Source organism: Salvelinus alpinus, chromosome 6, assembly GCF_045679555.1.
Source record: "Salvelinus alpinus chromosome 6, SLU_Salpinus.1, whole genome shotgun sequence".
Lineage (NCBI taxonomy): Eukaryota > Metazoa > Chordata > Actinopteri > Salmoniformes > Salmonidae > Salvelinus > Salvelinus alpinus.
In genome coordinates, this window is record NC_092091.1 from 9,415,148 (window position 1) to 9,442,579 (window position 27,432).

General features: G+C 44.5%; 1 protein-coding gene across 10 annotated transcripts in view; it reads left to right on the plus strand.

Annotated features, from left to right (window-relative positions):
- Positions 1-27,432, plus strand: part of LOC139578112 (tight junction protein ZO-1-like) — a 168,793-nt gene that overhangs the window by 23,668 nt on the left and 117,693 nt on the right. For all 10 annotated transcript variants that reach the window (XM_071405332.1, XM_071405336.1, XM_071405337.1 and 7 more), the window contains exon 2: positions 3,404-3,635. In XM_071405332.1, coding sequence (XP_071261433.1) covers positions 3,404-3,635 — 232 coding nt within the window. The remainder of the gene's footprint in view (positions 1-3,403; positions 3,636-27,432) is intronic.

Below are 27,432 nucleotides of genomic sequence, written 5' to 3' on the forward strand. Positions count from 1 at the left end.
GATGAGGTGGCGGATGGTCTCCTGAGGGATCTCCTCCCAGACCTGGACTAAAGCATCCGCCAACTCCTGGACAGTCTGTGGTGCAACGTGGCGTTGGTGGATGGAGCGAGACATGATGTCCCAGATGTGCTCAATTGGATTCAGGTCTGGGGAACGGGCGGGCCAGTCCATAGCATCAATGCCTTCCTCTTGCAGGAACTGCTGACACACTCCAGCCACATGAGGTCTAGCATTGTCTTGCATTAGGAGGAACCCAGGGCCAACCGCACCAGCATATGGTCTCACAAGGGGTCTGAGGATCTCATCTCGGTACCTAATGGCAGTCAGACTACCTCTGGCGAGCACATGGAGGGCTGTGCGGCCCCCAAAGAAATGCCACCCCACACCATGACTGACCCACCGCCAAATCGGTCATACTGGAGGATGTTGCAGGCAGCAGAACGTTCTCCACGGCGTCTCCAGACTCTGTCACGTGCTCAGTGTGAACCTGCTTTCATCTGTGACGAGTACAGGGCGCCAGTGGCGAATTTGCCAATCTTGGTGTTCTCTGGCAAATGCCAAACGTCCTGCACGGTGTTGGGCTGTAAGCACAACCCCCACCTGTGGACGTCGGGCCCTCATACCACCCTCATGGAGTCTGTTTCTGACCGTTTGAGCAGACACATGCACATTTGTGGCCTGCTGGAGGTCATTTTGCAGGGCTCTGGCAGTGCTCCACCTGCTCCTCCTTGCACAAAGGCGGAGGTAGCGGTCCTGCTGCTGGGTTGTTGCCCTCCTACGGCCTCCTCCACGTCTCCTGATGTACTGGCCTGTCTCCTGGTAGCGCCTCCATGCTCTGGACACTACGCTGACAGACACAGCAAACCTTCTTGCCACAGCTCGCATTGATGTGCCATCCTGGATGAGCTGCACAACCTGAGCTACTTGTGTGGGTTGTAGACTCCGTCTCATGCTACCACTAGAGTGAAAGCACCGCCAGCATTCAAAAGTGACCAAAACATCAGCCAGGAAGCATAGGAACTGAGAAGTGGTCTGTGGTCACCACCTGCAGAACCACTCCTTTATTGGGGGTGTCTTGCTAATTGCCTATAATTTCCACCTTTTGTCTGTTCCATTTGCACAACAGCATGTGAAATTTATTGTCAATCAGTGTTGCTTCCTAAGTGGACAGTTTGATTTCACAGAAGTGTGATTGACTTGGAGTTACATTGTGTTGTTTAAGTGTTCCCTTTATTTTTTTGAGCAGTGTATAATTCTGCTCTAGTATGTTCTCTCTCTCCTCCTTCCTGTCCTACTATCCTATGGGAGGGACTTCCCTGCACTACTTGGGAAAGAAGAGAAACACACAGACTTCTGGTTTGATACCTGGAAGTAGTGCCTGGTGTAACCATACCTTACTGAGTGAAGCTGCTCCCAAGTGGCGCAGCGGTCTAAGGCACTGCATCTCAGTGCTAGAGGCGTCACTACAGACCCTGGTTCGATTCCAGGCTGTATCACAACCGGCCATGATTGGGAGTCCCATAGGGCGGTGCACAATTGACCCAGCGTCGTCCGGGTTAGGGTTTGGCCGGGGTAGGCCGTCATTGTAAATAAGAATTTGTTCTTAACCGACTTGCCTAGTGAAATAAAAAACATTTAAAAAACTTTCTGTCTCTGCCACAGGGCCTGGGTGGTATAAAGTTAAGCTTTGACCAAACTGTGGTTGCCTGGTCTCTGGCCACCAACAGTTAACTCTCCTTGTGTCTGTTCCTTTCATTAAAAAAAAATATCTCTAGTAGTTTGCTCACTCAAAGTATTACCTGGTGTAGCTATACAGTTACCAAGTTATAACTGTCTCTCCTTACTACAGGCCCTGTCTCAGGCCCGCACACACACACACACGTCAGCTCCAGGTTTAAACAGCCAGAAGTGCATCTCCTACAGAGACTGGGTGGCATTCAATCCAAATAAATCCTACTATACACCGCTGCTTTAAATGCCAGGTAATTCAACAGGGAACTGTGGCCTTTATAGAAACAAATATGAAGAATGACCATCCTGGTCTTCTCTACTTTTTTTTACTTTTCTTTCTCACTCAGTCACGCCTGTGGTGCATTGTGGGCTGGCTCTGATAATAGAGCCTACTGAGTCCTTAAAAGTTTAGGACCGGTTTGTGCATCTCCATTAACAGTGTGTTTCAGGCCAGGACTAGACTTAATCTGGAAACCAGGATATCCATCAGATTAGTCCATCAGGGCTTCTTCTTCATGGGTTCATACACTAAGACACAGTCCTGTTAACACTATGGTTCATACACTAAGACACAGTCCTGTTAACACTATGGTTCATACACTAAAACACAGTCCTGTTAACACTGTGGTTCATACACTAAAACACAGTACTGTTAACACTATGGTTCATACACTAAGACAGAGTCCTGTTAACACTATGGTTCATTCACTAAAACACAGTCCTGTTAACACTATGGTTCATACACTAAGACACAGTACTGTTAACACTATGGTTCATTCACTAAAACACAGTCCTGTTAACACTATGGTTCATACACTAAGACAGAGTCCTGTTAACACTATGGTTCATACACTAAGACAGAGTCCTGTTAACACTATGGTTCATACACTAAGACAGAGTCCTGTTAACACTATGGTTCATACACTAAGACAGAGTCCTGTTAACACTGTGGTTCATACACTAAAACGCAGTCCTGTTAACACTATGGTTCATACACTAAAACACAGTCCTGTTAACACTATGGTTCATACACTAAAACGCAGTCCTGTTAACACTATGGTTCATACACTAAGACAGAGTCCTGTTAACACTATGGTTCATACACTAAAACACAGTCCTGTTAACACTATGGTTCATTCACTAAAACGCAGTCCTGTTAACACTATGGTTCATTCACTAAGACAGAGTACTGTTAACACTATGGTTCATACACTAAAACAGAGTCCTGTTAACACTATGGTTCATACACTAAAACAGAGTACTGTTAACACTATGGTTCATACACTAAAACACAGTACTGTTAACACTATGGTTCATACACTAAAACACAGTCCTGTTAACACTATGGTTCATACACTAAGACAGAGTCCTGTTAACACTATGGTTCATACACTAAGACACAGTCCTGTTAACACTATGGTTCATACACTAAGACAGAGTCCTGTTAACACTATGGTTCATTCACTAAGACACAGTCCTGTTAACACTATGGTTCATTCACTAAGACACAGTACTGCTAACACTAGAGGCCAGGCACTTGTCCACTGTTAATTGTTTGTAGTTTTGCTGCAACCGATTTGACCTTCAGTAACAATTTATATTCTAGTCTCTTCTATTCTCGGAGTGTGTTCAGTATGATGATCCTGATTGGATGTTTTTGTCTGACCCTCAGGATTCACCCCAGCCTCCTCCACCCCGGCAATCTCCCACACGGCAGAGCCAGCCGGGGTCAAGGCCTAGGTCAGGGTCAGGGACAGGGTCTCGGACTAGGACACGGGAGCGGCTCGATCTCTGCATCATCGTCTGTGAGCAGCATACATCAGGCCAAGCCTTCGCTACGCAGGATCAAAGGACGCATCCACAGGAGCAAGAGCCTGGACAGCATCGACCTGCTGGACTCCAACGTAAGTGAAGACACGATATGACAGACCTTTTCCTATTACTTCAAGCCCCTAAGTAATAATATGGTCATTTAGCAGATGATTTTATTCAAAACAGACAGAACTGGTAACATTTACAGATTCAATATGACACTACATCAGTGGGGAGGACGGCTCATAATAATGGCTGGAACAGAACAAATGGAATGGAATCGGAACTGGAACCACAGTCACCCTGCCTCACTGAGACATTGGAACCACAGTCACCCTGCCTCACTGAGACATTGGAACCACAGTCACTCTGCCTCACTGAGACATTGGAACCACAGTCACTCTGCCTCACTGAGACATTGGAACCACAGTCACTCTGCCTCACTGAGACATTGGAACCACAGTCACTCTGCCTCACTGAGACATTGGAACCACAGTCAGGTTCAGGTTCATGGCTATGCTTGGTTCAGAGCCAGGCTGAGAGGATGAAGGCTGGTTGGTCTGAGTAACCAGCTAGTGTTCAGTTGTAGTATCCATCTCTGAATTTGCTTTGATTTATTTGATCCTTAAAAGTATATGGAAGTGTGCTCCGGCCAGAGACAATGGTGACATAACAACTATGAAGGATAATTAAACAGTAAGGCCCGAGGGGGTGTGGTATATGGCCAATATACCACGGCTAAGGGCTGTTTTTGCATGATGCAACGCTGAGTGCCTGGATACAGCTCTTAGCCAAGGTGCCTTATTGCTACTATAAAACTGGTTACCAACGTAATTAGAGCATTAAAAATAAATGTTTTGTCATAACCTTGGTATACGGTCTGATATATCATGGCTGTCAGCCAATCAGCCTTCAGGTCTCAAACCACCCAGTTTTTAACACACAATAAAACTCTAAAGGCTTATTTCCATTATAGTCCTGCTGCTGTCCGTCCGCCTGTCTGTCCTCACAGAGAGGAGAGACTCGGAGTGACTTACCGCAAACTCTTTATGTCTTTATGAGCTGTCAATCTCACACACACACACACAGGATATATGCACGCTCCCACAAACACACACACCTCCGTTTCAGGTTCAAAGAGTCAGAGAGGCCACTGTCACGTCACTGTGTCTCTCTCTCCATAGACTAAGAACACAGCTGATGGCCTCTGGCCTCTCACACTGTATATGACTTTAGTACACTGTGTGTGTACATTGCACACGAGTGAGGGAAAGGGAAACTTGCTGACTAGCTCAAACCCAAATGCAGCTGATGGAAGTAATGGTCCGCCTTACAGTGAGTGATGAGGGGCTGCAGCTGTGGAGAGGAGAGGACCCGGGGAGAGGAGAGAGGAGTTGAGAGGTGGAAAGATCTACCTATCAGTGAGTGATGAGGGGCTGCAGGACTCAGGAGGAACCAGAGCTGTGGAGTGTATCTCTTTCCAGCAGCATCCCACTACAACCTCACAGATGGCCTCTGCTACTAAAGTGTGTGTGTGGGGGGGGGGGGCATATTTGATTGGTTGTGACATGTAACGTTATGCCCATTAGTTGAATTACATCATCCCACTACTAAAAGCTCCTTCACACAGGGCTGGAGAACCAAACTGCTGATGTGGAGATCTGGGACGGATTCATTGTGCGTTTTATACTGAAGCAAAATCGAATTTGATCTTGCATTAGGTTTTGATTGAAGAACAATCACTATAATTGGGGCGGCAGGGTAGCCTAGTGGGTCAGTAACTGAAAAGTTGCTAGATTGAATCCCCGAGCTGGCAAGGTACAAATCTGTCATTCTGCCCCTGAACAAGGCAGTTAACCCACTGTTCCTAGGCCATCATTGTAAATAAGAATTTGTTGTTTACTGACTTGCCTAGTTAAATAAAATAAAAATACATTGTGGCATGTCTAACCATTAGTTTTTATGGCACTAAAACCTCAGTCAGAGGGGTATACAGCCAAGAAAGAGCAATGACTTAGCCAGCTAACTTGCCTTTAAATAGGCATGGTCCAACTGACTCAACAACCCAAAAATACATTATCGAAGTTTTACTTTCTTATGTTGCGTTTAGATGGTACGAGGTAGAAGGTAGACGGCAAACCGGATGTCATTGTTTTCAACGAGAGCACGATGGTAAATGCCGTTGAGTCTGGCTGTGAATGCCGTAAACCGCCACGGTAGACGGCGCTTGCCGACCAGTGTTAAAATATTTCAACTTTTGCGGTCAGCCGTAGCGTTGTTTTCTTCCGGATGTTGATTTGCACTGTTTGTTTACTGTAATCACCATAGCAACGCGTACAGTCGTGTTGGCTTGCTTTTGCTGTCACGGTCTTTCAGCTACGCGGACTGGTATGACGTACAACCCTCAGGCCTGTTACTGCTGTCCTGGGGTCTCTTGGTTTCATAGTGTTATACTCATAAACAACATCCATGCTTCATAGCATTTGGTTAATTTCTGGATTATTTGGATAGGGACAGATAGATGCATTGAATAAACAAACAGGAATCTGTCTCGTTGCACCACAGTGTCTATATATTCAGATTTTCAACACCTGTCCCTTGCAGTATCATTTTGAGTCTTTCAGTTATGTTTGGAAGTGAATATATGATTTGTCGGGGTGTAAATATGCATTAATTCAGGACCATTAATACAATTATAGTGCTCCTTGCTGGGTATTGTAGTTATTACTCCACAATAGGGGGGATTTCTGTTTCTATGTTTGATGGCCCATCCCTTTGACTTCATGGCCAGGGGGCGGTGCCGTGGCTGTGGGCCCACTCTCACTGTCACTGTGTTGGCAAGATGGCCATTTGTTCACAGAAAGCTTGAATCAGATGTTTGTGCTAAGGCTGCAGAAAGCACAACAGAGATAGTCCTTCTCCCTCTATCAACCATACCTGGAAGAACAGACACTGGGGAAGAAGAGAGGAGAGGTTGCTTAGCCTCTATGTAGGCCGTCTTTGTAAATAATAATTTGTTCTTAACTGACTTGCCTAGTTAAACAAAGGTTACATTTATTTATTTATATTTTCTGATCCATTCATATGTCTTTACATCTAGAGCAATACCTCTTCTCTCAATACCTCTTTCTAGTATTTTATCATTCTGCCTTTTTTCCTAATCATCCCTCCACCCCTCATCCTCCATTCATTCACTCTGTCCTTTCTTCCATAAAAAGTTTCCTCTTTCTAGTATTTTATCATTGCAAAGTCTCTTTTTGTTTTCACCTCAACCTTTGTCTTTCTCCTCTCTTCCCCCCCCCCCCCCCATCCTCCACCCCTGCTGTACTAAGGACAACCACAATGTCAGGGACAGAATGTGTGCATCCCAAATGGGATCCTATTCCCTATGTAGTGCACTACTTTTGACCAGAATAAGGCACTATGTAGGGAATAGGGTATTTCAGACTGCAGACAATGTCATCGTGAGTTGACATAACTAGCCAGGGACGGACTTATCCATCTCATATCTATCTTTCTATCTTACAGTATTATGCAGCAGTGAATGTAAAGTATAATGAATTAATTTAGTTGGGATAAGAACTGAGCTTCCTTTTAATGAATAAATGTACTGCGCACACCACCCCCCCCCCCCCCCCCCCACCCCACCCCCTGTAGGCTTTCTTTGTGTACATTAGACTTCTTCACCGAGACAATAGAGACATATGAGTCATCTTTCCTGCTGTTCAGAGGAGTTTTAAACCCCCACAGAACATACTTTGCGTCCCCAATGCCCCCCCCCCCTATTTCCTATGGGCCCTGGTCTAAAATAGCGTACTGTGTAGGTAGGGAACAGGGCTCCATTTGGGACGCATGGTTAATTTCTTGCAGTAATATCCTGGAGGAGTTCTACAACAGTGATCATTTCCATCTAAGGACCTTGGTTATATATATATGTGAGAACTAAGACGATGTGTTTTTTTTTTTTTATGCAGTATTTTTCTTGCCCCCATCAGCTAGTTCAGAGAATATTTTAAGGAAGGAATGTTTTCTGCAGAGAGGTTAGAGTATATCCCAGGCACTATATAGTTCACTACTTTTGACCCTATTCACCCTATTCACTAGTGCACTACTTTTGACCAGATACATGGCACCCTATTCCCTAGTGCACTACTTTTGACCAGATACACGGCACCCTATTCACTAGTGCACTACTTTTGACCAGATACATGGCACCCTATTCCCTAGTGCACTACTTTTGACCAGATACATGGCACCCTATTCCCTAGTGCACTACTTTTGACCAGGAGGGAACCCCCATTTCTCTATAGCTAATCATAGGGAAGTAGTTTGGGGGGTGGGGTGTGTTGTCTATATAGGTCTGTTAATACAGGACAAGTAAAGGTCTGTTAATACAGGACTAGTAAAGGTCTGTTAATACAGGACTAGTAAAGGTCTGTTAATACAGGACTAGTAAAGGCCCAGTGTTACAGACGTCTATATAGGTCTGCTAATACAGGACTAGTAAAGGTCTGTTAATACAGGACTAGTAAAGGCCCAGTGTTACAGACGTCTATATAGGTCTGCTAATACAGGACTAGTAAAGGTCTGTTAATACAGGACTAGTAAAGGCCCAGTGTTACAGACGTCTATATAGGTCTGCTAATACAGGACTAGTAAAGGTCTGTTAATACAGGACTAGTAAAGGCCCAGTGTTACAGACGTCTATATAGGTCTGTTAATACAGGACTAGTAAAGGCCCAGTGTTACAGACGTCTATATAGGTCTGCTAATACAGGACTAGTAAAGGCCCAGTGTTACAGATGTCTATATAGGTCTGTTAATACAGGACTAGTTAAAGGCCTGTTAATACAGGACTAGTAAAGGCCCAGTGTTACAGACATCTATATAGGTCTGTTAATACAGGACTAGTAAAGGCCCAGTGTTACAGACATCTATATAGGTCTGTTAATACAGGACTAGTTAAAGGCCTGTTAATACAGGACTAGTAAAGGCCCAGTGTTACAGACATCTATATAGGTCTGCTAATACAGGACTAGTAAAGGCCCAGTGTTACAGATGTCTATATAGGTCTGTTAATACAGGACTAGTAAAGGCCCAGTGTTACAGACATCTATATAGGTCTGTTAATACAGGACTAGTAAAGGCCCAGTGTTACAGACGTCTATATAGGTCTGTTAATACAGGACTAGTAAAGGTCCAGTGTTACAGACGTCTATATAGGTCTGTTAATACAGGACTAGTTAAAGGCCTGTTAATACAGGACTAGTAAAGGCCCAGTGTTACAGACGTCTATATAGGTCTGTTAATACAGGACTAGTAAAGGCCCAGTGTTACAGACGTCTATATAGGTCTGTTAATACAGGACTAGTAAAGGTCCAGTGTTACAGACGTCTATATAGGTCTGTTAATACAGGACTAGTAAAGGCCCAGTGTTACAGACGTCTATATAGGTCTGTTAATACAGGACTAGTAAAGGTCCAGTGTTACAGACGTCTATATAGGTCTGTTAATACAGGACTAGTAAAGGCCCAGTGTTACAGACGTCTATATAGGTCTGTTAATACAGGACTAGTAAAGGACCAATTCACTCTACTTTTATCACATTTTTGTTGTGTTTACCAGCATTTGTAACTTGTTTGAAAAATGTTTACAAGTTTCAAGACAATACTTTGCAAATGCAACTTAATTCTATGTGAAATCTGAGTGAGTGTGTACATTTCTGTACTTTTGCATACTGGTCCCCCGTGGGAATCGAACCCACAACCCTGGTGTTGCACATGCCATGCTCTACCAACTGAGCCACATCATCACAAACCACTTGATGTCTCCATGTACTCAATTACTGTATTGTACATTGTTTTATCGTCATGGTGATGAAAAGTCTACAGGTAGAAACCTAGATGACCAGCCTATGTACAATACACTAATGTACATTTACATTAAGTGGTTTGAAAGGATGGTAAATTAACACTGCACAACAACAACAAAAAATCGGTTGTTTTCCCATGTTATTTGATCAAGAAAAATATTTAGTTTGATGTGGATGTTTGATGACAGAGTTTTGTTATTTCTAGATTCCATTAGAATGACATCACAGAGAAAGGAACAGGGCAACAACTCTCACAATTCCAACTATTGAATCCTGCTAAAATCATTAATCAAAATCATTAATTATACAACTACCTTTTTTTGCCAAAGCAGAGATGCTACAGACGTCTATATCGGTCTGCTAATACTAGTAAAGGCCCAGTGCACTACATTGGTGAACAAATATTTATAGCAAAAAAATGTATTTTTATTAACAGATTTTTTTAAATTCAGATTTTTCAGGGGGCGCTGCATCACCCTCAACAACCCTACTTTTAGTGGCTATGAATATAATGCACTTCTTTAGACCAGAACTGCCATTGCGGACACAGACAAACTAAGAGGGCCCTACTTGTATATGATGTACCATCTTTAAATCACAGATTATCTGATGTACCAGATGCATCTTTAAAACCAGATTATCTGATGTACCAGAGGCAGTTTTAAAACCAGATTATCTGATGTACCAGAGGCAGTTTTAAAACCCGATTATTTGATGTACTGAATGCAGTTTTAAATCTCAGTTCATCTGATGTACTAGATGCATCTTTAAAACCAGATTATCTGATGTACCAGAGACAGTTTTAAAACCAGATTATCTGATGTACCAGAGGCCGTTTTAAAACCAGATTATCTGATGTACCAGAGGCCGTTTTAAAACCAGATTATCAGATGTACTAGAGGCAGTTTTAATCTCAGATTATCTGATGTACTAGAGGCAGTTTTAATCTCAGATTATCTGATGTACCAGAGGCAGTTTTAATCTCAGATTATCTGATGTACCAGAGGCCGTTTTAAAACCAGATAAAAGCACTAATCAAAATAATCACTCTTTAAAAGGTGCATGATCACTCAACCTATCTGCTCAAAGTCTTGTATAAATCTGCTCTCCCACTCTCCTTGTGTTTATGTGCACACACACACCTAAATTCCCCTTTCTGGCTGCAGTAAAGGCTACTGTGAACAGAGGTTCCTAAAGCACCCCACCTCCCCACCCCCCACCCCACCCCCCACCTAAAAGAAATAGCGTAGGCATTTTTCCTCTGTTCAGGCCTCTGAATGTGCTGCAGCTGCATTTATGGAGGAGAGAGGAGCAGCAACTGCTGCTGAATGAGCCAATCTGCATATTCAGGGTTTGTTGTAAGGAGATGGTTCCTATGTGAAGGAGGAGGAGGAGGCGTGGAGAAGGAGGAGGAGGAGGCGTGGAGAAGGAGGAGGAGGAGGAAAAAGAGAAGGAGGAGGCATGGAGAAGGAGGAGGAGGAGAAAGAGAAGGAGGAGGCATGGAGAAGGAGAGTGTGGGAGGGGGCTTATGCTGTGTTATTACAGTAGAGTGGGAGGTTTTGTGTGAAGTGAGGGGAGGACAGGAGGGTGTGAGAGGGAGGAGGACAGGAGGACAGGAGGGGATGTACAGGGAGGAGGACAGGAGGGTGTGAGAGGGAGGAGGACAGGAGGACAGGAGGGGATGTACAGGGAGGAGGACAGGAGGGTGTGAGAGGGAGGAGGACAGGACAGGATGGGACGAGGACAGGATGTGCTTCTACACCTGCATTGCTTGCTGTTTGGGGTTTTAGGCTGGGTTTCTGTACAGCACTTCGAGATATTAGCTGATGTACGAAGGGCTATATAAAATAAACTTGATTTGATTTGATGTACAGGGAGGAGGACAGGAGGGTGTGAGAGGGAGGAGGACAGGAGGGTGTATAGGGAGGAGGACAGTACAGGGGGGTGTATAGGGACGAGGACAGGAGGGTGTATAGGGAGGAGGACAGTACAGGGGGGTGTATAGGGACGAGGACAGGAGGATGTATAGGGAGGAGGACAGTACAGGGGGGTGTATAGGGACGAGGACGGGAGGGTGTATAGGGAGGAGGACAGTACAGGGGGGTGTATAGGGACGAGGACGGGAGGGTGTATAGGGAGGTAAGGAGAAGCAGTGTCTTATATGACACTGGGATGGAGTAGAGCTTGCATGGCGTTTAGTTTGCCTGTGTGTGTGTGTGTGTGTGTGTGTGTGTGTGTGTGTGTGTGTGTGTGTGTGTGTGTGTGTGTGTGTGTGTGTGTGTCACGTGTGTGGAAGGCATGGAAGGCATGCCTGCCTGGGGTGTAGTGTGTGTGAGACCCCACTGTCTCTGTGGAAAACAGCAGATGTTAGGAGCAGTGACTCAGGAGCAGGGTCTTTGGAGAAGGGTGTGTGTGTGTGTGTGTGTGTGTATGAACATCCATACAGATGAGACCCACGGCACATCACTGCATGCACTTTGACTACGATGAAATAAATATAATTCATATTTTCTCTCGAATTTAAAATATTTATGGTTGGTATGTGTTATGTACCATAGGTATTCACTTTGAATTGCCTAATTAATATCATAACAAAGAAACATATAGGGGGGGCCTGGATGATGCATTGAATTGAATATTGATGATCGTACTGTTCACTCATAATTAATAACATGATGCATTGAATTGAATATACTTTACTTTGCTCTCTCCACTATAAATCCGAATGACTCCTATTGACTTTTCCTTCATTATTTATGACAGAGGGAGAGATCGTGGACATTAAGCACAATCAGTAGACATAGGATTAGTCACAATAATGAACCACTAAACTAATAAAACAAGGATTGTTTCCATTCTCTATCAATCTAATGCCATGTTTTTACAATTAGAGTACATTTCAGTTCAAATAAAACGTTATTTAGTCACATGCGCCGAATACAACAAGTATTCGTTTCAGTTAGAGTTTGAATGATGCTGTGTTGTTTGTGGTTGATAAGGGAGCGATTGAAATTTACACAATTGTTACCCAGGAGGAAAATGGGAGATACTTACTTTTTCAATTTCAGTCAGGGGGAGGGTATAGTATTAGTATTTAGTATTAATATTAGTATTTAGTATTCGTTTCAGTATTTAGTATTAGTATTTAGTATTAGTTTTAGTATTAGTTTTAGTATTTAGTATTAGTATTAGTTTTAGTATTTAGTATTAGTATTTAGTATTCGTTTTAGTATTAGTATTTAGTATTCGTTTTAGTATTTAGTATTAGTATTTAGTATTTAGTATTTAGTATTAGTTTTAGTATTTAGTATTAGGTTTAGTATTTAGTATTAGTTTTAGTATTTAGTATCTTATTTATTTGTCCAGGGGAGGGTTATGTCATTTGTAATCGATTAAATGTCATATTGCTCAGTGAGAATGAGTTGCTTGTTATAGTATGTGTATCTGATGCTGCCCCTCATCCCTGCTGGGCGGGTTAGATCAAGTGGTCCTAGTGTGGTCTCAATTGATCGGCTATATCAAGAGCATGCTTGGAGAAGCACAGGGCAAAATTATATTTTCTAAGAAAATGTACTTCCTTCCCAGGTTTTTTGCGCTACTGGGATTGGTGTATATAAAACTAGGGCTACACTGCATTACACACTTACACATCCCAAATCATGAGCCCTGGTCTGCGCTGCTCTTGCTGATGAAAACCATTTTGTGCTGCTTAACCAATGGCTGTGTTGTGTAACCAATGGCTGTGTTGTGTAACCAATGGCTGTGCTGCCTAAACAATGGCTGTGTTGTGTAACCAATGGCTGTGCTGCCTAACCAATGGCTGTGTTGTGTAACCAATGGCTGTGTTGTGTATGGTAGCACTTCAGGAGGCTAGTCAAAGGCTTCTTCCGGGGGAAAAATGTATTTGTCACATTTGTGCACCATACTAAGCCTACTGATGTCCTGTTCAGTTTGAGAGGGAGAGAGCGAAGATGAGAAGGAGGAACGGATTTAAGCTTGCTACTGCTATAATTGATTTGAATAAGAACAATATTTTTCGTTGCCCATAATGAGCTATTTGTCCGAGTTATTGACCTCACAATAAGCCATATTTGAGTAATTTACATAGCTTACATTACTTGTCAGAGACTCCAGTCATCCAAGTTATAGACTGTTTTCTCTGCTACCGCACGGCAAGCGGTTCCGGAGCTCCAAGTCTAGGATCAAAAGTCTCCTCAACAGCTTCTACCCCCAAGCCATTAGACTGCTGAACAATTTATAAAAATCACAACCAGACAATTTACATTGACCCCCCCCCCCCCCCCCCCCCCATCTTGTACACTGCTGCAACTCGCTGTTTGTTTGTTACCTATGCATAGTCACTTTGCCCCCATCTACATATTACCTCAACTAACCTGTACCCCCGCACACTGACTCGGTACCGGTGTCCCCTGTATATAGCCTCGTTATTCTTATTGTGTTACTTTTTATTATTACTTTTTATTTTAGTCTACTTGGTAAAGATTTTCTTAACCAACAGTGCAGTTCAAGAGGTTAAGGGCTTGTAAGGAGGCATTTCACGGTAAAGTCTACACTTATTGTATTCGGCGCATGTGGCAAATAAAGTTTGATTTGATTTGAAGCGGCAGCCGCGGAGATGGACAGCGCATTGGTGCTGAAAGTAGGCTAATTCATTTAAACAGTTTTAATTTTAATTTGACTTTAGGCTACTAACAAGAAGAGGGTTTTGTGTTGTGAGTCTATTTCTTCCTATTCAAGCAATACGAGGTAGTAGGCCTAACTGTTTGACAGACAAAATTATAGCCTTCTATCCATAGATTTTTCTGCCAATTTGTACGCTCACAACGCTGCGACTTGGTCTTCCTTCAACGAAGCCCGTGACACAATTACGTCAGTCACCATGTACTCCTTAAATATCCCGGTGTCAGTGAAGGGCTTGGTGGGTTATGTTAAAAGGCCTTATTAGGCTATACAGTCATTCTACGGTGCTTTTTGAGTTTACTTTTAGAAACACGAGTTTGGCCAGTCTTTGTTTTGAGGATTATGCGAGATATGCATGCCTAGTTTGTTCATTTAGCCTAGTCAACACAAATATATTTTCTAACAACAATATCATGCAATAAAATTGAATAAATTAGAAAATGATAGTTTCCTCGAATGAAAAAAAAAGGTTACCAGTGCATATAGGCCTACCTGATTTATATGCAGCTGCTGTGTTAAACAACAAAGGGATTTTTCTCTAATTCATTGATGATCGGATACTTCGGTTGTAGCTGGTTCTGTTGCGCTACATTTTTACACAGTTGATAGACAACTTTAACACTGTTCTAAACCTAAAGACTATCCTCTTTTTAAAAATAATGGCCTGTATAGAGAGGATGATATGTTCAATGTACTGGGTTATTGTTGTTTGTGATGGTTGAGTTGGGGCCCGGTGAAGGACGATGGCTTCAACCCTGGTGGTGTTTCATACCAGGAGCCTAAGAATCGTAACAAAGACGGTGGCTGTAGAAGGAGACGTGATGAAGGCCAAGCCTCTGTGCCAAATTCAACCTTATTCCCTATATAGTGCACTACCCTATGGGCCAACAAGTCACCTCTGTCTTTTCTTGGTTGTAAGGAGAGCCAGACAATTCAACGCCTCACAGAATATGACTGAGGAGTGACGGTGAGTTTCAGTCGGACGCTGAATGTTTTTTTTTTGGGGGGGGGAGAAGAAGTAGCCAGTTTCAAGTCCCTTGACCCACTTCCTTGCACTTCCCTGTGGTCATACCCCTTTGATATTTCTCCACAGATCTGCTAGGTGTTGAAAATATGTGGGAAGCTACACTGCTTATACCTCTTCTGCAAACACAGAAGGACAGATATGGCCAAGGGGGAAAGACTGGGGAGTGCATTGGAACTGGCTGCAATACATCATCCACCATGGCTCTATTCCAAATTGTATCCTATTCCCATAATGCACTGCCATACGGGCCCTGGTCAAGTAATGCACTATACAGAGAATAAGGTGCGATTTAGGACACATCTCATTAGGCTTGGACAGTGTAAGCCCACTAAGGGGTTTGGATGGGGCTCTCCCGGATACATGGAGAAAGACTAATCAGCTCTAGCAGCAGCCAGAATCTGCTGAAGGCCATAACAATGGGGATTATCACACAGTGATTCAATTCAATTAAAATTAAATATCGAGGGGGGGGGGGGACAGTAAAAAATATAGAGTTTCCATTTCGATGGACAATAATGTTGCATTCTATTATACATTATCTTAGTCTAAGAATTACCGTTCCATTATGTAATGACTTCATTTAACTTGAATACTTCATTAAGTCCATCCATTTGTAACTGAAGGGAATAATATCTGGTATACAGTGGGGAGAACAAGTATTTGATACACTGCCGATTTTGCAGGTTTTCCTACTTACAAAGCATGTAGAGGTCTGTAATTTTTATCATAGGTACACTTCAACTGTGAGAGACGGAATCTAAAACAAAAATCCTGAATATCACATTGTATGATTTTTAAGTAATTAATTAGCATTTTATTGCATGACATAAGTATTTGATCACCTACCAACCAGTAAGAATTCCGGCTCTCACAGACCTGTTAGTTTTTCTTTAAGAAGCCCTCCTGTTCTCCACTCATTACCTGTATTAACTGCACCTGTTTGAACTTGTTACCTGTATAAAAGACACCTGTCCACACACTCAATCAAACAGACTCCAACCTCTCCACAATGGCCAAGACCAGAGAGCTGTGTAAGGACATCAGGGATAAAATTGTAGGCCTGCACAAGGCTGGGATGGGCTACAGGACAATAGGCAAGCAGCTTGGTGAGAAGGCAACAACTGTTGGCACAATTATTAGAAAATGGAAGAAGTTCAAGATGACGGTCAATCACCCTCGGTCTGGGGCTCCATGCAAGATCTCACCTCGTGGGGCATCAATGATCATGAGGAAGGTGAGGGATCAGCCCAGAACTACATGGCAGGACCTGGTCAATGACCTGAAGAGAGCTGGGACCACAGTCTCAAAGAAAACCATTAGTAACACACTACGCCGTCATGGATTAAAATCCTGCAGCGCACACAAGGTCCCCCTGCTCAAGCCAGCGCATGTCCAGGCCCGTCTGAAGTTTGCCAATGACCATCTGGATGATCCAGAGGAGGAATGGGAGAAGGTCATGTGGTCTGATGAGACAAAAATAGAGCTTTTTGGTCTAAACTCCACTCGCCGTGTTTGGAGGAAGAAGAAGGATGAGTACAACCCCAAGAACACCATCCCAACCGTGAAGCACGGAGGTGGAAACATCATTCTTTGGGGATGCTTTTCTGCAAAGGGGACAGGACGACTGCACCGTATTGAGGGGAGGATGGATGGGGCCATGTATCGTGAGATCTTGGCCAACAACCTCCTTCCCTCAGTAAGAGCATTGAAGATGGGTCGTGGCTGGGTCTTCCAGCATGACAACGACCCGAAACACACAGCCATGGCAACTAAGGAGTGGCTCCGTAAGAAGCATCTCAAGGTCCTGGAGTGGCCTAGCCAGTCTCCAGACCTGAACCCAATAGAACATTTTTGGAGGGAGCTGAAAGTCCGTATTGCCCAGCGACAGCCCCGAAACGTGAAGGATCTGGAGAAGGTCTGTATGGAGGAGTGGGCCAAAATCCCTACTGCAGTGCGTGCAAACCTGGTCAAGAACTACAGGAAATGTATGATCTCTGTAATTGCAAACAAAAGTTTCTGTACTAAATATTAAGTTCTGCTTTTCTGATGTATCAAATACTTATGTCATGCAATAAAATGCTAATTAATTACTTAAAAATCATACAATGTGATTTTCAGGATTTTTGTTTTAGATTCCGTCTCTCACAGTTGAAGTGTACCTATGATAAAAATGACAGACCTCTACATGCTTTGTAAGTAGGAAAACCTGCAAAATCGGCAGTGTATCAAATACTTGTTCTCCCCACTGTATATTACATGTGTTCTTCCTTGTCTTCTAGTGGTTTCATTTGTCACCCTTAGCTGGAGATTTATCATTGAAACATTTATCATTGAAACATGTCCGTTATTGCTTAATTAATCAATTAAAGTCCTCCAAATGATTAATGATTACGTGAAATAGAAACAAAAACACAATGAGCATTTATCATAATGTTATGTTTTTAGATCAATACGCTGTAGAATATAGAATGCATGATAGAATGAGAATCAATACGCTGTAGAATATAGAATGCACGATAGAATGAGAATCAATACGGTGTAGAATATAGAATGCACGATAGAATGAGAATCAATACGCTGTAGAATATAGAATTTTACATTTACATTTAAGTCATTTAGCAGACGCTCTTATCCAGAGCGACTTACAAATTGGTGCATTCACCTTATGACATCCAGTGGAACAGCCACTTTACAATAGTGCATCTAGATCTTTTAAGGGGGGGGGGGGGGGGCAGAAGGATTGCTTTATCCTAGGTATTCCTTGAAGAGGTGGGGTTTCAGGTGTCTCCGGAAGGTGGTGATTGACTCCGCTGTCCTGGCGTCGTGAGGGAGTTTGTTCCACCATTGGGGTGCCAGAGCAGCGAACAGTTTTGACTGGGCTGAGCGGGAACTGTACTTCCTCAGTGGTAGGGAGGCGAGCAGGCCAGAGGTGGATGAACGCAGTGCCCTTGTTTGGGTGTAGGGCCTGATCAGAGCCTGAAGGTACTGAGGTGCCGTTCCCCTCACAGCTCCGTAGGCAAGCACCATGGTCTTGTAGCGGATGCGAGCTTCAACTGGAAGCCAGTGGAGAGAGCGGAGGAGCGGGGTGACGTGAGAGAACTTGGGAAGGTTGAACACCAGACGGGCTGCGGCGTTCTGGATGAGTTGTAGGGGTTTAATGGCACAGGCAGGGAGCCCAGCCAACAGCGAGTTGCAGTAATCCAGACGGGAGATGACAAGTGCCTGGATTAGGACCTGCGCCGCTTCCTGTGTGAGGCAGGGTCGTACTCTGCGGATGTTGTAGAGCATGAACCTACAGGAACGGGCCACCGCCTTGATGTTGGTGGAGAACGACAGGGTGTTGTCCAGGATCACGCCAAGGTTCTTAGCGCTCTGGGAGGAGGACACAATGGAGTTGTCAACCGTGATGGCGAGATCATGGAACGGACAGTCCTTCCCCGGGAGGAAGAGCAGCTCCGTCTTGCCGAGGTTCAGCTTGAGGTGGTGATCCGTCATCCACACTGATATGTCTGCCAGACATGCAGAGATGCGATTCGCCACCTGGTCATCAGAAGGGGGAAAGGAGAAGATTAATTGTGTGTCGTCTGCATAGCAATGATAGGAGAGACCATGTGAGGTTATGACAGAGCCAAGTGACTTGGTGTATAGCGAGAATAGGAGAGGGCCTAGAACAGAGCCCTGGGGGACACCAGTGGTGAGAGCGCGTGGTGAGGAGACAGATTCTCGCCACGCCACCTGGTAGGAGCGACCTGTCAGGTAGGACGCAATCCAAGCGTGGGCCGCGCCGGAGATGCCCAACTCGGAGAGGGTGGAGAGGAGGATCTGATGGTTCACAGTATCGAAGGCAGCCGATAGGTCTAGAAGGATGAGAGCAGAGGAGAGAGAGTTAGCTTTAGCAGTGCGGAGCGCCTCCGTGATACAGAGAAGAGCAGTCTCAGTTGAGTGACTAGTCTTGAAACCTGACTGATTTGGATCAAGAAGGTCATTCTGAGAGAGATAGCAGGAGAGCTGGCCAAGGACGGCACGTTCAAGAGTTTTGGAGAGAAAAGAAAGAAGGGATACTGGTCTGTAGTTGTTGACATCGGAGGGATCGAGTGTAGGTTTTTTCAGAAGGGGTGCAACTCTCGCTCTCTTGAAGACGGAAGGGACGTAGCCAGCGGTCAAGGATGAGTTGATGAGCGAGGTGAGGTAAGGTAGAAGGTCTCCGGAAATGGTCTGGAGAAGAGAGGAGGGGATAGGGTCAAGCGGGCAGGTTGTTGGGCGGCCGGCCGTCACAAGACGCGAGATTTCATCTGGAGAGAGAGGGGAGAAAGAGGTCAAAGCACAGGGTTGGGCAGTGTGAGCAGAACCAGCGGTGTCGTTTGACTTAGCAAACGAGGATCGGATGTCGTCGACCTTCTTTTCAAAATGGTTGACGAAGTCGTCTGCAGAGAGGGAGGAGGGGGGGGAGGGGGAGGAGGATTCAGGAGGGAGGAGAAGGTGGCAAAGAGCTTCCTAGGGTTAGAGGCAGATGCTTGGAATTTAGAGTGGTAGAAAGTGGCTTTAGCAGCAGAGACAGAAGAGGAAAATGTAGAGAGGAGGGAGTGAAAGGATGCCAGGTCCGCAGGGAGGCGAGTTTTCCTCCATTTCCGCTCGGCTGCCCGGAGCCCTGTTCTGTGAGCTCGCAATGAGTCGTCGAGCCACGGAGCGGGAGGGGAGGACCGAGCCGGCCTGGAGGATAGGGGACATAGAGAGTCAAAGGATGCAGAAAGGGAGGAGAGGAGGGTTGAGGAGGCAGAATCAGGAGATAGGTTGGAGAAGGTTTGGGCAGAGGGAAGAGATGATAGGATGGAAGAGGAGAGAGTAGCGGGGGAGAGAGAGCGGAGGTTGGGACGGCGCGATACCATCCGAGTAGGGGCAGTGTGGGAAGTGTTGGATGAGAGCGAGAGGGAAAAGGATACAAGGTAGTGGTCGGAGACTTGGAGGGGAGTTGCAATGAGGTTAGTGGAAGAACAGCATCTAGTAAAGATGAGGTCAAGCGTATTGCCTGCCTTGTGAGTAGGGGGGGAAGGTGAGAGGGTGAGGTCAAAAGAGGAGAGGAGTGGAAAGAAGGAGGCAGAGAGGAATGAGTCAAAGGTAGACATGGGGAGGTTAAAGTCACCCAGAACTGTGAGAGGTGAGCCGTCCTCAGGAAAGGAGCTTATCAAGGCATCAAGCTCATTGATGAACTCTCCAAGGGAACCTGGAGGGCGATAAATGATAAGGATGTTAAGCTTGAAAGGGCTGGTAACTGTGACAGCATGGAATTCAAAGGAGGCGATAGACAGATGGGTAAGGGGAGAAAGAGAGAATGACCACTTGGGAGAGATGAGGATCCCGGTGCCACCACCCCGCTGACCAGAAGGTCTCGGGGTGTGCGAGAACACGTGGGCAGACGAAGAGAGAGCAGTAGGAGTAGCAGTGTTATCTGTGGTGAGCCATGTTTCCGTCAGTGCCAGGAAGTCGAGGGACTGGAGGGACGCATAGGCTGAGATGAGCTCTGCCTTGTTGGCCGCAGATCGGCAGTTCCAGAGGCTACCGGAGACCTGGAACTCCACGTGGGTCGTGCGGGCTGGGACCACCAGGTTAGGGTGGGCGCGGCCACGCGGTGTGAAGCGTTTGTATGGTCTGTGCAGAGAGGAGAGAACAGGGATAGGCAGACACATGGTTGACAGGCTACAGAAGAGGCTACGCTAATGCAAAGGAGATTAGAATGACAAGTGGGCTACACGTCTCGAGTGTTCAGAAAGTTAAGCTTACGTTGCAAAAAAATAAAAATAAAATACAAGATCTTATTGACTAAAATGATATAGTACTGCTGGCTGGTGAAGTAGCCTGGCTAGCAGTGGCTACGTTGTTGAAAGTGAAGCTGGCTAGGTAACCTCGACAATTTCACTACATTTCTCTAAACTACACAATTATCATGGATACAAGGACAGCAAAGACAACTAGCTAACACTACGCTAATCAAGTCGTTCCGTTGTAATGTAAGTTTCTACAGTGCTGCTATTCGGTAGAAGTTGGCTAGCTAGCAGTGTTGGCTAGGTAGGAGGACGGCAGCGCGGCAGGCGAAAAATAGCTGGCTAGCTAACCGATAATTACTCAAAGCTACACAATTATCTTAGATAAAAAGATAGCAAAGAAAACTATGTAGCTAGCTAACACTACACAAGTCAAGTCGTTCCGTTGTAATGTAATCGTTTCTACAGTGCTGCTAATCGGTGGCTAGCTGGCTAGCTAGCAGGGTTGACTACGTTACGTTACGTTAGGGCGAGAATACCTGGCTAGCGAACCTTGATAACTACACAATTATCACCGATACAAAGACGGCTATGTAGCCAGCTAAGTAGCTAGCTAAGATCGAACAAATACAAATCAAAGATAGCAAAGACAACTGTGTAGTCAGCCAACACTACACTGATCAAGTCGTTCCGTTGTAATGCACTCGTTTCTACAATGCTGCTATTCGGTGGCAAGCTAGCTAGCTAGCAGTGTTGGCTACGTTGCGTTACGTTAGGGCGAAAATAGCTGGCTGGCGAACCTCAATAACTACACAATTATGTTTGATGCAAAGACGGCTATGTAGCTAGCTAAGATCAAACAAATCAAACCGTTGTACTGTAGTGAAAATGAAAATCAGACCGTTGTACTATAATGAAATGTAATGAAAAGTTTATACTACTATTCGGTAGACGGTGGACGTTTGCTGGCTGCTGGGCAGATAGCAGTGTGGACTACGATAGACGACGGAATACGATAATTACGCAACGCTACGATAGACGACGGAATACGATAATTACGCAATTATCTTTTATACACAGACGGCTAAGTAGCTAGCTAAGAAGAAATTGCTAAGGTTAGACAAATTAAACCGTTGTACTATAATGAAATGTAATGAAAATGAAATGAAAAGTTATACTACCTGCAGAGCGAATGCAAATGCGACCGCTCGCTCCAAACCGGATGTGGTGAAATGTGGTAGATGTGCACGATAGAAATGTGGTAGAATGCACGATAGAATGAGAATCAATACGCTGTAGAATATAGAATGCACGATAGAATGAGAATCAATATGCTGTAGAATATAGAATGCATGATAGAATGAGAATCAATACGCTGTAGAATATAGAATGCACGATAGAATGAGAATCAATACGCTGTAGAATATAGAATGCACGATAGAATGAGAATCAATACGCTGTAGAATATAGAATGCACGATAGAATGAGAATCAATACGCTGTAGAATATAGAATGCACGATAGAATGAGAATCAATACGCTGTAGAATATAGAATGCACGATAGAATGAGAATCAATACAGTGTAGAATATAGAATGCACGATAGAATGAGAATCAATACGCTGTAGTCACTAAGGAAGGAGGAATCGTGCCATGCGACTGACAAAATGCAATGAAACACAGAAATGTTGATCAGATGTACAGAAGTGCCAATAGACTAGCCGTACTGGCTTCATTGTAGCGGAATTCTCCTTTAAGAGGATATTTATATGTCCGTGTTGGTGTAGATAACTGTGTTAATGAATGTCTTTGTGTGTTTGTGTACATAATTGTGTGTGATAGTCTACATAAGGGTGTGTGTGTGTGTGTGGACGTGTTTCACTATACTTGTGGGGACCAGAAGTCCCCACAAGTATAAAAAAAAAAATAATAATTTGAGGTAAAGGTCAAATGCTATTTCTAGGGGGTTTAGGGTTAAGGTTGGGATTAGTGTTAGAATTTGTTTTAGGGTTAGGAGCTAGTGTTAGGTTTAAGGTTTAGGGTACGGGTTAGGGTAAATATAATGTTCAATGGGACTGAATTGTGTGTTCCCACAAGGTTAGTTGTACAATACTGTGTGTGTGTGTGTGTGTGTGTGTGTGTGTGTGTGTGTGTGTGTGTGTGTGTGTGTGTAGTGGCAGCAGAAGACCATCAGGGTCAGTATGGAGAATATAATGTCCTCAAACATCCTGCAGAGGGCAGAGTTTTACTACTTAAACACACATAACAGCAAACCAGGAAATTATTATCCATGCCTGCACATTTGATGCAAGAGGAAACAGAAGGCCTGCGCTGCAGTTTCCATACACTTTTCCTGGTGTTATGTAAGGCAAGAATATATTCAATATGGTTGCACGTCCAGAATAATCTCTCTCCTGAAAGGAAGAGCATAGAAGGCCTATCCCACTGTGCACAAACTGGTTGAATCAACGTTTGTATCCATTTCATTTCAATGAAATTGAAGTTGAATCAACGTGGAATAGATGTTGAATTTACGTCTGTGCCCAGTGTGAAGGGCTCTGGTCAAAAGTAGTGCACTACATAGGGAATAGGGTGCCAGTTGGAATCCATCCACAATAAAGATAGTGCTGCTCTTGCCACAAGGTGGGGGGTGGGGGGGGGGGAGAAAAAAGGAGAGGAAACCTAATTTGCCTGTCAAGTTCTGTCTATCTACCTGAGTGGTTAATCAACCAGCCAATCCTGTGCTCCGCCTTCACTCACTCACTCAGTCTTACTGTCTAGGTCCCGTGTAGCTCAATTGGTAGTTGTGGGTTCGGTTCCCATAAGGGGAGAAAAAAAAAAGTATGAAAATGTATGCACTCACTACTGTAAGTGGCTCTGGATAAGATTGGCATCTGCTAAATGTAAATGTAAAATGTTTTAAAGGTGCCAGCGTAAATAGGCTCGGTTTGCTCCTAGCAGAACTCGGCTAGGTCAGTCATTTCCAAACTTTTTTGGTTACTGTACCACCAACTGAATTTTGCTCTGCCCAGAGTACCCCTGAAGTACCCCCTCATGTGCATTTTACCAGTAGGCCTATGGTCTCCTGAGTCTTCTCAAGTACCCCCTGTGGATAGACCGGATACCCCCAGGGGTACTAGTACCTCTGGTTGGGAACCACTGGGCTAGGTGAAGAGAACGTCTGTGCTTGAACACTCCCGAAAGACCTTCCCTCAAAAAACGAGAAGAAGAAAAAAAAACAGGCAATATTATTGTTTGTCCCTCTTGAGATGCCGTAGCAACAACATAGCCAGTATCCACTTCTTCAAAATAGTCAGAATTAATCCAAGAAATCTGTATTACATTTAAGTTTTTGCAGAGGAGATTTTAGTTGCACAATTTTACAACTAACTAAAGATGTTTGGTGCAGTATTTCTCAAGCGATTTTTTGTTGTTGTTGAGACAACTACTTCACATGAAGAGCCTACTGTGAGACTACTACTTCACTGTGGAGCCTACTGTGAGACTACTACTTCACTGTGGAGCCTACTGTGAGACTACTACTTCACAGTGGAGCCTACTGTGAGACTACTACTTCACAGTGGAGCCTACTGTGAGACTACTACTTCACAGTGGAGCCTACTGTGAGACTACTACTTCACAGTGGAGACTACTGTGAGACTACTACTTCACTGTGGAGACTACTGTGAGACTACTACTTCACTGTGGAGACTACTGTGAGACTACTACTTCACTGTGGAGACTACTGTGAGACTACTACTTCACTGTGGAGACTACTGTGAGACTACTACTTCACTGTGGAGACTACTGTGAGACTACTACTTCACTGTGGAGACTACTGTGAGACTACTACTTCACAGTGGAGACTACTGTGAGACTACTACTTCACAGTGGAGACTACTGTGAGACTACTACTTCACTGTGGAGACTACTGTGAGACTACTACTTCACAGTGGAGCCTACTGTGAGACTACTACTTCACAGTGGAGACTACTGTGAGACTACTACTTCACTGTGGAGACTACTGTGAGACTACTACTTCACTGTGGAGACTACTGTGAGACTACTACTTCACTGTGGAGACTACTGTGAGACTACTACTTCACAGTGGAGACTACTGTGAGACTACTACTTCACAGTGGAGCCTACTGTGAGACTACTACTTCACTGTGGAGCCTACTGTGAGACTACTACTTCACAGTGGAGCCTACTGTGAGACTACTACCTCACAGTGGAGCCTACTGTGAGACTACTACTTCACAGTGGAGCCTACTGTGAGACTACTACTTCACAGTGGAGACTACTGTGAGACTACTACTTCACTGTGGAGACTACTGTGAGACTACTACTTCACAGTGGAGCCTACTGTGAGACTACTACTTCACAGTGGAGACTACTGTGAGACTACTACTTCACTGTGGAGACTACTGTGAGACTACTACTTCACTGTGGAGACTACTGTGAGACTACTACTTCACTGTGGAGACTACTGTGAGACTACTACTTCACTGTGGAGACTACTGTGAGACTACTACTTCACTGTGGAGACTACTGTGAGACTACTACTTCACTGTGGAGACTACTGTGAGACTACTACTTCACAGTGGAGACTACTGTGAGACTACTACTTCACAGTGGAGACTACTGTGAGACTACTACTTCACTGTGGAGACTACTGTGAGACTACTACTTCACAGTGGAGACTACTGTGAGACTACTACTTCACTGTGGAGACTACTGTGAGACTACTACTTCACTGTGGAGACTACTGTGAGACTACTACTTCACTGTGGAGACTACTGTGAGACTACTACTTCACTGTGGAGACTACTGTGAGACTACTACTTCACTGTGGAGACTACTGTGAGACTACTACTTCACTGTGGAGACTACTGTGAGACTACTACTTCACAGTGGAGACTACTGTGAGACTACTACTTCACAGTGGAGACTACTGTGAGACTACTACTTCACTGTGGAGCCTACTGTGAGACTACTACTTCACAGTGGAGCCTACTGTGAGACTACTACCTCACAGTGGAGCCTACTGTGAGACTACTACTTCACAGTGGAGCCTACTGTGAGACTACTACTTCACAGTGGAGACTACTGTGAGACTACTACTTCACAGTGGAGACTACTGTGAGACTACTACTTCACTGTGGAGACTACTGTGAGACTACTACTTCACAGTGGAGACTTGGCTCTCATGCTCACAGGGACCGTTGTTAACCATTTTGGGGGTCGACGCGGCAACGGTTCCCTGGTCTTCTAAATCCAGAGCACCCAGAGTGTGAATCAACACACACACACACACCCTTCAGAGCCTGTAGAGCTCATTAATACGGTTAATTAATCCTCCGTCACCCTTCCATCCCAGCTGACAGTCTCTCTCCATCCCAACTGACACCCTATTCCTTTTATAGTGCACTACTTTGGACCAGAACCTTATAAAAAGTAGTGCACTACATAGCCCACAGTGCTCTGGTCAAAATACTGTAAGTTCATTATGTAAGGAACAGGGTGTCAGTTGAGATACAACTCTCTGTTGTCTCTGAAACCCAAATAGCACCCTTTCCCCTTTATAGTGCACTACTTTTGACCAGGACCCTATGGGGCTCCAGTCGACTACCCAGGCTTGGGAATAGGGTGTAATTTGGGACGCTTCGACTCTTTCTCTCTGTGAAATTAGAGTTGCATTGATCAGAATCCATCTGTGTCTAAAAGCTTTCATCCCCAGTGGGAATACATCCTTGTTAGAACTGTAGCTCCCTCTGTAATCCATGATCTTGGCTCGGGTTCCAAACATCATTCTGCCAGCTTTAACTCTCAGTCCCTCATAGAGTCACACAGCAAGCTACGTCTCCGGTAGCTGCATTAAATCGATAGTCACACGGCAAGCTACGTCTCAGGTAGCTGCAAGCTACGTCTCAGGTAGCTGCATTAACCGATAGTCACACTGCAAGCTACGTCTCAGGTAGCTGCATTAACTGATAGGAATAGTTTATCGTTACTAGCATTTGTTCCGTCGCGCCACCACGGGTAAACATACAGTACTTAGGCGATTGTTTCTTAGACAAATACATTGACTATGCTGTGGAGAACATATCGTAGTCTAGCCTATACAGTATGTTCTTAAGGAATGGGGATTAAACTGTGAGGGAGAGTGGCCTGCAATACTGTGTCGGCAGTCTCGGTTGTCTCACGTTTGCACGCAGACACACACACACAGAGACTCTTTAGGGTGATGAGGTTGTGTCATGTCGTTACCTGATGGTGTTCAGTGTGCTGCCTGTCAGCACAGATCTCATCAGCAGGTGTCTTGATCCTGTCTCTCTCTACACAAGAATCTCTCATTTTAGATATGCAGCTATTTAAATCAATACCAGTGATCCGATCAACGGCCATGTCAACTACATTAAACACGCACACACACGCGCGCGCAGCTAGAATTAGATTGTAACTCTGTCTGTATGTGCTGCATTTCTACTACAATGAATCAATACAAATGCAAACTGGTCCAACATTATA